General features: G+C 36.3%; 2 protein-coding genes and 1 non-coding gene across 5 annotated transcripts; all 3 read left to right on the forward strand.

Annotated features, from left to right (window-relative positions):
• The first annotated feature begins 1,002 nt into the window (after window positions 1-1,002).
• LOC147284019 (cysteine-rich receptor-like protein kinase 29) lies at window positions 1,003-3,968 on the forward strand. 3 transcript variants are annotated; one of them, XM_086245384.1, is made up of 7 exons: window positions 1,003-1,846; window positions 2,046-2,189; window positions 2,336-2,463; window positions 2,602-2,812; window positions 2,911-3,148; window positions 3,273-3,423; window positions 3,535-3,968. In XM_086245384.1, the coding sequence occupies exons 1-7, from the start codon at window positions 1,003-1,005 to the stop codon at window positions 3,883-3,885; spliced, it is 2,067 nt and encodes a 688-aa protein (XP_086101510.1). In that variant the 3' UTR covers window positions 3,886-3,968. The 3 variants fall into 3 exon arrangements, with proteins under 3 accessions (XP_086101510.1, XP_086101512.1, XP_086101513.1); XM_086245386.1 differs by having other exon boundaries at window positions 1,045-1,846; window positions 2,046-2,174; window positions 2,342-2,463; XM_086245387.1 differs by having other exon boundaries at window positions 1,057-1,836; window positions 2,051-2,189.
• Window positions 3,969-5,387: 1,419 nt separating this feature from the next.
• Window positions 5,388-9,350, forward strand: LOC147284020 (uncharacterized). The gene is made up of 3 exons (XM_086244391.1): window positions 5,388-5,767; window positions 6,816-7,567; window positions 8,565-9,350. Exons 1-3 carry the CDS (start codon window positions 5,480-5,482, stop codon window positions 9,091-9,093), a joined length of 1,569 nt encoding a protein of 522 aa, XP_086100517.1. The 5' UTR covers window positions 5,388-5,479; the 3' UTR covers window positions 9,094-9,350.
• A 230-nt stretch (window positions 9,351-9,580) lies between these two features.
• On the forward strand, window positions 9,581-9,665 carry TRNAM-CAU (transfer RNA methionine (anticodon CAU)). The gene is given in 2 exon segments: window positions 9,581-9,618; window positions 9,630-9,665. It is a non-coding gene; the product is annotated as a tRNA-Met (tRNA).
• The last annotated feature ends 3,199 nt before the right edge of the window (window positions 9,666-12,864 follow it).

Raw genomic sequence — 12,864 nt, forward strand, 5'->3', positions numbered from 1 at the left:
ACTGATATCCATCTTTTTGTTTTTTGGGCCAAGAGATATACTGATGTCAATCTAAATATTTAAAATCTAGACCCGAACAGTATGTTGGGTGTATTTATACTCATATTGTGCTTCCTTCGTGACTTAAACAGGTTAGAACAAACCATTTTTGCAGGAGAAAAATATAAAATTATATTGTATATTTTTTTTTTCTGGTCTGAAAATGATATTGCACGATTTAATATATACACATATAGTTATTGAAAATTATTTCCTTGAACAATTAAAATTTTATTTTAGTATAGATGAACAAAGGGTGCACAAATCTTGTGTTGAATGTTCATGCATATGTAATATAGAGAGATACTTACATGTAACATGAATATGACTAATTTAGTATTTCAATTCAATAACATGATGATATATATGCTTTTATACTTCATCACATAAAACTTTCTCCAATTTTAAGATAAAACATTTTTCATGGGATGTCAAATTAACTTCTACCCCTATTATAGGTAAGTTTTTTCCTATAATATATATATATATATAGGATATAAGAATGATTAATGTGAGAGTTTGTCATTTTTTTATATATGAGTTTATTTTAAAGCTCATTTATTTAAAATAAGTAAGAAATTAATATGTCATTTGCTACATCAGTTGACATCAATAAATTAAAATACAAGGTGTTACCTCCAGCATTAGTGTATAAATAATGGAAAGATATTTGGCTCATACGTACCTTACAGATAAGGAGCGAAGCATTGTCGTGGAAAAATATGGAATGATCTTTGGGGGTTGAGTGGTTGAGCGATAAATTTAAGCTAGCTCACGCGTCTCTAAGAAATATGTGTATATACAATGATGATATAGACCAATTCAGCCACCCACCAATATTATATGAAATCCATATATGTTGTGCGCTGACTAGCTAGGTTTCGTCACACGCTTAGATTGCATAAAATGAGATGTTCCCAACCACAATATTGGGCATGCAACACATGAATATTCACATTCACAATGGCAATATTGGTTTCCTCCGGATTAATTTTCCTAATTTTTCCAATTATATTACTCATGATCACCACTGATGATCATCATCAAGCCCTTGCTCAGCAACCTTTTGTAGGAGACAGGTGCTTTAACGACAAAGGTAACTACACCACCAATAGCACCTACCACACAAACCTCAAAACCCTCCTCTCCTCCCACCTTTTTAACAACGCGAACCCCTATGGCTTTTACAACGCCTCCTACGGCGAAACCTCTGCCGACCAAGTCTACGCGACAGCTCTTTGCCGCGGAGACCTGACGGCAGATGCTTGCCTGAGCTGCCTCAACAACTCCACAGAAGAGCTCCTCCGGCTTTGCCCCAACCAAAAAGAAGCCCTCGGCTTTTATGACAGTTGCATGCTCCGCTACTCAAACCGCTCCCTCTACGGCAACATGGAGGGCTCGCCTTTATTCTATTTCAGCAACCTACAAAACGTGTCGGCCTCCGAGGCAGACGGGTTCTTCCAAGAGCTTAAGAACTTGATGGAGAAATTGAGCGGCGAAGCTGCAGCAGGCGGTTCTCTTCGTAAGTTTGCAGTAGGAGATGTGACGGATCCGAATTTCCAAAAAATATATGGGCTTGCTCAGTGCACGCCAGATTTGTCGGAGCAATTGTGCAGTGATTGCTTGGTGGGTGCTTTTGGGGATATTCCACAGTGTTGTGGTGGGAAGATTGGTGGCAGAGTTGTCAACCCCAGCTGCACTGTTAGGTTTGAGGTTCTTCGCTTCTATGACCTTCAAAATGTTGCACCACTGCCTTCGCCGCCGCCACCACCACCAGTACCATCAACTGATACCCCAGTTTCAGGAGGTACACATATGATATTATTATTATCAAACTTTTAATTATTATTACAACTCATCATTTCTTTCTTACCCCGCCACTATATAATATAGATGATTAAATTGTTTGATATATATTATTGGTCCATTCTTTCCGATTTGGTAATCGTCTATCATAATATATAGCCAGACATGCTTTCATCGGAGAAGATTTCTAATTTTTGCAGGAAAGAAGAGAACCAACAGATCTCGGACTGTCATCATTATTGTTGTGCCAATTGCTGTTTCTCTGGTACTAATTGTATCCCTTTGCATTTGGTTAAAAGTAAGGAAGACACAGAAAAGATTTGATCAGAGTAAGCTAACTCCAGGTACTGAAACAAAATTATGAACTCGATCCCTGTGAATATTAATGTATATTCGATTTGGGGAAGCCTAGCTAGCTATTGCTGTTAATATTGATGTATACATATTAATGTATATTGCTAGTTTTATTTTGTTATTACTTGTTCCTCAGGCCAAGATGCAGATGAAATTGGAGCTGTAGAATCCTTGCAATTCGAATTTGGCACCATTAGAATTGCCACAGATGACTTTTCTGAAGCAAATAAACTTGGACAGGGCGGATTTGGTTCTGTTTATAGGGTAATGATGCATATATGATCGAACATGAGCAACAAAATTGATTATCTGCCAAATTTACGATAAGCTAAGTTTCATATTCCTTTAATGCGACTTATCATGTTATTTATTTTGTCTATTTTGTTTTGATTTTTTTTTCAGGGTAGACTTTTTAATGGAGAAGATGTGGCTGTGAAGAGACTCTCTATGAATTCTGGACAAGGAGATTTAGAGTTTAAAAATGAAGTCTTATTAGTAGCCAAACTTCAACATCGGAATTTGGTTAGGCTCTTGGGTTTCTGTTTGGAAGGAAATGAAAAGCTTCTTGTCTATGAGTTTGTCCCTAATGCAAGTCTCGATCACATCATTTTTGGTATGGTTAGGATTTTGCACTTTTTTTTAACTGAAAATTTATCATGCAATAAATATTATATATAACATAGTCTTGTTTTTGTATGAATTAATATGTAGACCCAATTAAGCGCACAAAGTTGGATTGGGATAGACGCTACAAAATCATAGTTGGCATTGCTCGAGGACTCATTTATCTCCATGAAGATTCTCGCCTTAGAATTATTCATCGTGATCTCAAAGCTAGCAACATCTTGATAGATGCAGAAATAAACCCCAAAATTTCAGATTTTGGCATGGCAAGGTTGTTCGTGCCTGATCAAACACAAGGAAATACCAGTCGAATTGTGGGGACCTAGTAAGTACTTGACGTGGCTACAAGGCTTATATATATTATAATCATTTTATGTTTTATCAATAATATATTTCCAAAATCTCCATTCATGTTAGTGAAAGTTGACATTCTTCTCATTGATATGTAGCGGATATATGGCTCCAGAATATGCAATGCATGGACAATTTTCTGTGAAGTCCGATGTCTATAGTTTTGGTGTGTTAATTTTGGAGATAGTAAGTGGACAAAAAAATAGTTGTTTCCATCTTGGAGAGAGTGTGGAGGATCTTCTAAGCTATGTAAGCAAAATTAAATATATATATATATATGGTGTATTACTTAATTGAATGCAAACAAAGAAAAGAAAGTTGTCTCTAATTCTGTTTCTGCAAATTCAAAAACCATTGCAGGCATGGAAAAGTTGGAGGGAAGGGACAGCTTCTAGTCTAATAGATCCAACATTGAGGACTGGTTCAAGAACTGAAATAATGAGATGCATCCACATTGGATTATTATGTGTGCAAGAAAATATAGCAGATAGGCCAACCATGGCTTCAGTTGTTCTCATGCTAAATAGCTACTCTCTCACTCTCCCAGTACCTTCACAGCCAGCATTTTTTATGCATAGTAGCATTGGATCCGAAATGTCTTTGGGATGGGAAAATAATTCAGAGGTGACCTGGTCGGGTCAATCTAGGAGCAACTCTATCAAAGCACCAGAAAATGAGGCTTCGTTAATAACTGAATTCCATTCTCGCTAGTGCTTAATTGAGATGGAAACTGCATTTATGAAATTATAATGTAATTTCTAGCATCCATTTGATTCATTTGTTTTAAATAGTGTTGTTCATTTTTTGTTTAGGTAGGTGCTCATTAAGACTTGTCATGGATATATAATCAAAGAACATTACACTAAGTCAGCTGCTGGTCTGTTGCTTAATTCAAATGGACAAAAACATTTGTTCCTTTAGTTATTCTTTCTTTCTTTATTTAGTGACATTCTCTTGTATATATTATGTGCTTTGCACTCTATGAATATAAAATTACAATTATTATTGAATCGTTTGAATTTTCACTCACCTCAAGGAAAACTACTGGCCATCTAAAGCAATGGGACACTGTTTTTTTTTTTTTTTTTTTTTTTTTAATAATTGACTAATGTATTACTCAATGAAAAACTTGTACATCGCCCTCAAGGGCATAAAAAGCCAACTAGGAGCTTCCTCTACCCAAACAGTTTGTTGGGACCATATGTGTTGTTATATTCCTTTTGGTATTAGGATCCTTTGGTTTATCCACCTGGAATTGTTACCGTTAGCTAGTTTAGTTCTTTCCTTTAATTTCATGTTTTTTCCTAAACCAGGATGTTACCACACCTGACACGTGTAGTTTCTTGATCATTTCTCTATGTTTGAATCATTTTTAAATACTGTTGCTTTGTAAAACCCTAGGCATCAATGAATTAATTAAAGAAGCGTTTTCATCTTTGTTTTCTCTTGCATCTTCCTTTTCTTTCCATTTGTTGATGCCAGGTCCCATCACAGTTCAATCTAAACAAGAAAGCAATTGGACACTTAATGTAGGTCATCTGCATTTTGCCTAGCTAAAGGATTTTTGACACTTACTCGCATTAGTTGGGGATGTAATGTTTTCTAGGAGCGATATTGTTGTTATAATGGACAAAATTCCCAATTTCCAAGCTGCCAAGTGCCAATTCCCTTTAGAAAGGCTGAAAAAGAGGCTTGCTTGCTTTCAAGTTTCAGCTTACATTCCTTTTTTATCTTCAATCTATTATTGATTTATTATTTATTATTTCTCTATTTTGATTCCTTAAAATTAGAAGTTGTCTGTATTAACCATTAAGTTATGTCGGAGTCTCAGAGCTGTGATCTCTCAGCAAATCCCGAACTTCTTGCAAATTGCAATATCCTCTAAATTGTAACGCCTATCACTGATCTTTCTCCTTTCCTTCCACAACAAGCAATCTCACTAATTAGTAATTAATACTTGATAAAACACATTAAAGACAAACAATAATCAAAACCCTTTTTTAGCCTGTTGATTGCTATCAATCTCTACCACCATCACCTAACCAAATCAACCCCAGCCCTCCACGTGTCCAGCTCCTCAAAATCTTGCATGCTGGGTCCCATATTCAACCTATCCCATGTCCAAAAATACCCCTTCAGTCTCTTCCCCTTAACATACGTTGTCTCTCCACCCAAGTCAACCAAAGCCTCCTCCCCTTTCTCTCTCCCAAACAGTGAAAAGTGAAAACTCTGATTTGTGCTCCTCCTCATCCTCCTCTTTCTGGGCAGAGTCCTCTGTTTTCAGTTCAAACAGAGCAGTAAGAAAATGAAATCAGAGACTGTGACATTGGTGTTGGTGAATCTAGCAAGTATTATGGAGAGAGCTGATGAGTCGTTGTTGCCAGGGGTGTACAAAGAGGTTGGGGCGGCTCTACACACCGACCCAACTGGGTTGGGCTCGCTTACTCTGTTCCGATCCATAGTGCAGTCCTCCTGCTACCCACTTGCGGCTTACCTCGCCATGCGTCACAACCGAGCCCATGTCATTGCTCTTGGTGCCTTTCTCTGGGCTGCTGCCACCTTCCTCGTTGGCTTTTCCTCCACCTTCTTACAGGTCTCTCTCTTTCTCCCTCAGTTTTTTTTGTTTTAATTTTTAATGGCATGGAATTGTTGTTTGTCATCTTTGAGGCTTTCTTTTTGGAGAGGGTGCTCCTATACAACAGCCCATGAATTGGGTTCATTGAATTGGGTTGTTTTATTAGGAACTTGAGAAGCTGTTGGTGTTTTACTTGAGTTTTTGCTTAAATGGGTCATACAGATGAGTTCGAATCATGTGCTTAGGTTTACGGTGCTGATGTTGCTTTGTTCGTAAGAAACGTTATTGCTAATGTTGCTGCTCCCACATTTAGAAGAAAAGTGGATTGGAGTTCCAAGTTTGAAAGATGCTTCTACTTTAACATATCCAAATTCGAGATCTAGTTTTCTTAAATTAAGTTTTTTAATTTAATTTTTAATTATTAAAATTAACATTCTGGTTTCACTGTCTTGGATTTTATTCTAGATTGTTTATATAAGTAACTCACCCTTTGTAATTGACCCAAGAATTCAAGATTAAAGTTGAAGTTATCATAAATTTTGCTTCTTTTCTCTTCTGTTCTATCCTTAGTCTACACCAAAAATCTAAAGTCACAAACTGCAGTTCTGCTAAAGTAGTAAGCATAATGATAGTGCTAGAGAACCTAGCAATGTCTCTCTCTCTCGTTTTAACTTTTTGCTCATTAATGATTGCCATTGTCCATGCTGCATATTGATACCACTTACATGTCATTGCAGCACATTCATCGTTTTCGAGTGAAATAACTGTTTCATAAGTATGAAGCTAGATCAAGATCCTGTGCTTGTCGGGGATCGGGGGGAAGAGATTGGTGCCTTGGTTAACATGAAGCTCATAGCTTTTGAGCTGGGAGCCTAAACTAGTTAAAATAGATAAGCTCTAAAACATTGTAAAATGAACTTATAAAGTGTAACTGAAAATTGCAGGTAGCAAATTCTTCCTGAATATTGCATTTTTTGAGCTTAAAATTGCTGACAGCAGAATCTGTTTTTTGAACTTGACTTGCCAGATTATAATCAACACTTAGTTGTCTGATTTGGTTAATTAGGTGGCTGTTTCAAGAGGTTTAAATGGGATTGGACTTGCCATAGTCACTCCTGCCATACAGTCTCTTGTTGCTGATTCAACTGATGATAGTAACCGTGGTACAGCATTTGGATGGTTACAACTAACAGGCAACCTTGGCTCCATAATTGGCGGTCTTTTTTCTGTACTTTTAGCCTCCACTTCATTAATGGGTATACCTGGTTGGAGAATTGCATTCCATTTGGTTGCACTAGTAAGTGTCATAGTCGGTATATTGGTTTACCTCTTTGCTAATGATCCACGCTACTTAGAAACTGAAGGTAGAGCTAAAGAGCAAATTTCACATAAGCCCTTTTCAACAGAAGTGAAAGACCTGATTAAAGAAGCAAAGGCAGTTATTAGAATCCCATCTTTTCAAATACTCATTGCTCAGGGTGTCTCTGGATCATTCCCCTGGTCAGCTTTGTCATTTGCTCCTATGTGGTTAGAACTCATCGGCTTCACCCACAAAGAAACCGCATTCCTTTGGACCATATTTATAATTGCTTGTTCTCTTGGAGGTCTCTTCGGAGGAAAAATGGGGGATGTCCTCTCAAAACGCTTTCCCAATGCTGGTAGGATAGTTCTTTCACAGATAAGCTCAGGTGCAGCCATTCCTTTAGCAGCTGTTTTGCTGCTGGTTTTGCCTGATGACCCATCCACAGCATTCATGCATGGGCTGGTCTTGTTCACCATGGGATGCTTCATTTCCTGGAACGGCCCAGCAACAAACAAGTACGTATCCTTGATCCATTCTATCTTTTTTTACTTTTCTTTAGGGTTTATGGTTTAGAGTTTAGGGTTTAGTGTTTATTTCTAAAATAAAAAAGTCTCCTGCTTTCCGGTGAGGTGGGGAAGAAGAGGAAGACCAAATGAAATGTATTGTGGATTATTACTGCATAATTATGCACATGACACATGCTAGACAATCTTAATCTGCAAATATCAATTATTTCTTAGTACAACTGAATTGATTATTAGATTAGGTTGCTCTCTCTAGGAATTGTTAATGGAAGTTCCATACTACTGTCGTAGACTCTTACTGACCAATTGGTTCATATTTGCCCTTGTTCACACTATACAACTTTTAGTCTTGCTCATATGAACACTTGCACAGGTTTTTTTTATTTTTATTTTTATTTTTAATTAGATTGGGGAGGCCCTCATGTAAAGATCAAAATTGCAGACACTCTCTTGATTTCTTGATATTTTGGCAGCTATAAGTTCCATTCGAATCATAAATTTGAATCTTCTCAACTCATTTATTCTGTCTGAATTTGGTCCTTATGCTAGTTTGATTAGTTCCATAGATACATTCTCTTGTCTCATAGGTTGGAATAGATAAAGAGCTACCAAATCTAGTCCAAAACTAAATATTTCTTCTTTCACTTTTTGCAACACATAACAAAATTCACCAGAAATAGGCACCCTAGCATTGACAAACAAATGTAGACATGATCTGTCAAGTAAAACCTCACCCTTCACTGTAGCTTTTTTCATGGGCAAGGAAGTTTTTTTTTTTGGGTATGAACCAACAAGTTATGTTTGGTAAAAGGTTGATTCCTTTCCCAGCTTGAGTTTGGTTCACAAATCATATGACAACAGTTTAATTCAAATGCTGCACATTCATGTTTTCATGTGATGCTGGTGCAATTTAAAACTAAATCGATGGTAACAAATCTCATATATGTCTACTTTATTGGATTTCGTCGATATGTAAGCTGGGTCACAGTCCAATATTTGCAGAGATAGTCCCTGAGAAGTCTCGTACGAGCATCTATGCTCTGGACCGATCTTTCGAATCCATCCTATCATCATTTGCTCCCCCAATAGTTGGGATTTTGGTTCAGCACGTTTTCGGTTATAAGCCAATTCCTAAAGGATCATCAGACACTGTAGAGATTGAAACAGATAGAGAGAATGCTGCATCACTTGCCAAGGCACTCTACACAGCAATTGGTGTTCCAATGGCAATCTGCTGCTTAATCTACTCCTTCCTTTACTGCACATACCCTCGAGACAGGCAGCGGGCAAGAATGCATGCTTTAATAGAGTCAGAAATGGAACAGCTGGAAACTGATTGTTCTTCTTCAAGAGACGAATACTCTGAAGTTCATGTTTCGGAATCAAAAATGCTGAATGGAAATGAAAAAAGCGAAATTGACATGGAATTTGGAGTGGAAGAGAGCCTTGACTTGGTTGATAATGATGAGAAGTCTCTGCTCTCCCATCAGCTAACATTCTCAAATATGAGAGAATAGAGGACCTGCCAAGCAGAATCTGAGTTTTGTTTATTTGCTTTAATGTAAACAAACTTAAATACGAAAATGCTTCATTTCAAGTTAACAACCAGAAAAAAGTAAATGTTTGTGTCATACCACATTTTGTTAGTCACGCTCAATGATTTTATTTTTGAGACTGGGTAGATTGGTATGACGTTACACGATTTAAGAAAAGTTATGTAAAATGGTTACACATTGATTCTTGTCAATAACAGATATTCATTCTTGATTTCTTGTAATAATCATAAATCTCTTTGAATTACTTGATGAATTTTCAGAAATGTATGCAGTTTATTTATTTTAGTCTCCATTCCATAAAGCATTGTAGACCACAATTTATAGTCACCAGGCTCCAGCGTTACAGGCTAAAACAGTTCAACATGGAACCAACTCCAGATTTTCTTGTAGGATTTCAAACTTCGCCAAATGGTAAAAAGAATATTAAAGAAAAGCAGTAACAACAATCGGGGTGGTGGCGCAGTTGGCTAGCGCGTAGGTCTCATAGCTTCTGAGTGATCCTGAGGTCGAGAGTTCGAGCCTCTCTCACCCCAATGTTATTTTTGTTTTCTACAATTTTAGCCTGGAGTTTTGGAGCTTTCATATCCTTGCTTTTTTTTTTTTTGTTTTTTAGGCCAAATGTTTTCACAAGGATATGCATATGACCCACTTTAGCACATGAAAAGAGGGCCATATTTTGATCCATGTCTATGGCTTTTTAAAAAAAGATGAAAGAAAGTAGAGGCCTTCATACTCTTTTGTTTTATTAATGTTTTCCTTTACTAGTTGCTTTACATGACCTTTCAACCCGTTCACATGTGCATTCAAGAAATGTTCCCTCAAAAGCATCTACTGGGAAGTTTGATGAGCTTGATGTAGAGTCCTTGGGAATAATTAGAGTTGTCATGACTCATGGGCTTGAGGGCTTCAAATGGTGGAACAAAGAGGTAGAAGCACAAACAGAATGGTTGACTTCTCCATCTTGATATATTCTTCACTCCGTGGGAGTATACTATACGGTTAGGGTTTTTTATTTTATTTTATTTTTTTCTCTAAATCAAAGTATTCAAGGTAGGTTAAGTGTAACTATGAGTGATTGATTCCAAAAACGCAAATTAAGAAATCATTAAAATTCCCATTGACAAAGACTTGTCAATAGTACATTAATTTTAGGCTGGCTGGCTGATGAATTGGTCCAAATTGTGACTTGAATCTATATAAATAAATTTTAGATCAAGGGAACATAAAGATTCGACATAGAACCTACGCTCTTGTGAAATATACTCAATTGTTTCCAACCCCAAAGAACCTTACCTAAAATGTACATATAATTTGCTAAGTATGCTATTTTTTTTGTTATCAAACCATTGAAACATTGAAGCTCCCACTTGTGCTAAGAGGTTGGTGTATATAAAATAAATTTCCTTTCACAAGCTGGTCAACTAAACGCATGGTGGTTATAGACTTATAGGCTTAATTATAGCATTTGGATATGGTTTAGGAGTGGAATGTTTCCTGTTATTAGTCAACAGGGTTAGGCGCTAACATATACATCATACATATGCTGTTGGACTGAATTTATCATTGTCAAGAAGGGTTAGGCGCGCATCTTGGAACCTTGGAAAAGTGTACATACAATACAATGAAACAAGAAATGCGACCCAAAATGGTCAAAATATATGAATTTAACACCTCAATTAGCAAGAGGTATTGAGGAATCACTGAGGATTGAATGCCTTGCATCAATCAATCATGAATTGAAGTGTCATCTCTATCTATCATAACTTGCCATAAAATTGTAGCTAATTTATAACTCCCATTATCTTTTTAAGGAAAATTTTACTATATTGACAATGTATTTGATACACACACTTTTAACCTTTGAATGTTGACATAGTTCACTTTTCTCCTATTAAGATATATTTTCTTATTAGAGTTAAATGTATCAGACTGTTGACCCTTAAATGTTGACAATATTCACTTTTCTTCTATTAAGATATATTTCCCATTAGAATTGAATCAGTGGCTTTACCACATAAATTTTCTCCTTTTAAAGGTTATTTGCATGTTGGAGTTCACTCTATTCAATTCTACCTTGTACAATATTTTCTCTGACTTAATCATCTTGTAGAACTAAGGGTGGAGAAATATCCAATTTAATATTTTTAATGTTTAACATTATGTATAACAATTTCTGATTTCCAAATAATATCAAGTTTTGACCATCCAAAGGGTTAACAGTTCAGTTGCCAAGTTTGCCTTGGCTCTCAGCATATGGGGTCTGTATGTTCCACCTTCATTTCCAATTCCTGCAATTATTAGTTTTGATACCACTTGTAAGAATGCCCACATAGCTCAATTCTTCGCTTTATACTAATATTGTTCTTAACTTAACTAGTCTATAAAGGTGTAATTTTATTAAAATTTTCAATATAACTTTTTCTTGTTTGATGTTGATCTTGGTATAACTTAAGAAGATATATATTTACTTGTATTTTAGTATTGAGCGGTTAATTTTTCAATGTGATACAAATTTGTATGATTCACAATACCAAACATTAGAAATTAGACGCACTCGATTAAAATAAGGCAACTAACATTCCCCTATAAAAGAAAACTTTCATCATAAGAATAGAAGCCTCGAGTGTACAAAAATTGGTTAAAAATGGCAGCTTAAAACAGTATGAAATGAAGTTTCTGACTTGAAGGTACATTAATACAAAGTTCACATTTGCAATGATTGATGTGCTCATCTAAAGACTGGCTCGGAATCACAAGATGATTTGACGAAGTAAAAGACCCCAAAAAAAAAAAAACAAATTTGAGTGGCAATTTGATTGCCCTTATTTTCTGGGTCCCTTCAGTTCCTTATTAACTATTGGTCCCTTCCACAGGCACACAAATAATTGTAGGGTAATTAAACCACTCCATAGAGTCAGTGACTTACTGGTTGCATCAATCAGAATATTCAATTATGCATTATTCATTATTCAATGTCCCACTAAAGAAATCTGCAATTCATCATGAGATCAAAGAAACTAGAACTTGGAGGACCATGGATTCATTTTTACGGACCATTACAAAAAAAATAGACTCATGTTATTATTGTAGGTTAGGCAACACACAAGTGGGACCCATTACTTAGGATCCTCACATCTGGATCCCATGGCTCCAAGTGATCAACAACGTGGCCTCATGCAGGGACACACGTGTCATGGGCCTACCAGACAGTGTTATATAGTTGGTCCCAGTGGGCCAGTCTCCTTCCCAGTCATAGAATCATAGATGGGAAACCAAAGCATTAAGGCAAAGAGTTAATGAAGAAGAAGAGACCTTCTTGCCAGTAGAGCATACAAGTCAACTATTTCAACTATTGGTCTCTCACCACACCACACCATGCTTCCCGGATCATGGATCTGACGACCATCAAGAGTTGGAGGGGAATACCGAGTCAAATTAATGGCCCAAACTGACCAACATGGCACTTTTTTATTAGCGGTTCAGGTCCTTCAGGACTTAGAAGACCAGATAATTAATTCAAGTCAAAAGCTAGCTAGCATTGATTTTTCCATATCATAATGGATAATTTTTTAAGTTCAATAAACAAAATGATTTAGGGTTAATTTTTTATTGATTTAGAGTAACTGATTTAGGGTAACATTTTTATCAATAAACAAAATTAACCCAAATCATTTTGTTAATTTTTTATCAATAAACAAAATGATTTTGTTTTGCATTATCATATGACATGCA

The sequence above is a fragment of the Dryas octopetala genome, chromosome 5, assembly GCF_963921425.1.
Source record: "Dryas octopetala chromosome 5, drDryOcto1.1, whole genome shotgun sequence".
NCBI lineage: Eukaryota > Viridiplantae > Streptophyta > Magnoliopsida > Rosales > Rosaceae > Dryas > Dryas octopetala.

Bases quoted from the DNA above. Each gene is read 5' to 3' on its own strand.
- LOC147284020 (XM_086244391.1), top strand. From the start codon at position 5,480: ATGAAATCAGAGACTGTGACATTGGTGTTGGTGAATCTAGCAAGTATT. The intron at 5,768-6,815 runs GTCTCTCTCTTT...TTGGTTAATTAG, and splicing joins TTTCCTCCACCTTCTTACAG to GTGGCTGTTTCAAGAGGTTT. The intron at 7,568-8,564 runs GTACGTATCCTT...GCTGGGTCACAG, and splicing joins AACGGCCCAGCAACAAACAA to TCCAATATTTGCAGAGATAG.
- LOC147284019 (XM_086245384.1), top strand. From the start codon at position 1,003: ATGGCAATATTGGTTTCCTCCGGATTAATTTTCCTAATTTTTCCAATT. The intron at 2,464-2,601 runs GTAATGATGCAT...TTTTTTTTTCAG, and splicing joins GATTTGGTTCTGTTTATAGG to GGTAGACTTTTTAATGGAGA. The intron at 3,424-3,534 runs GTAAGCAAAATT...AAACCATTGCAG, and splicing joins TGGAGGATCTTCTAAGCTAT to GCATGGAAAAGTTGGAGGGA.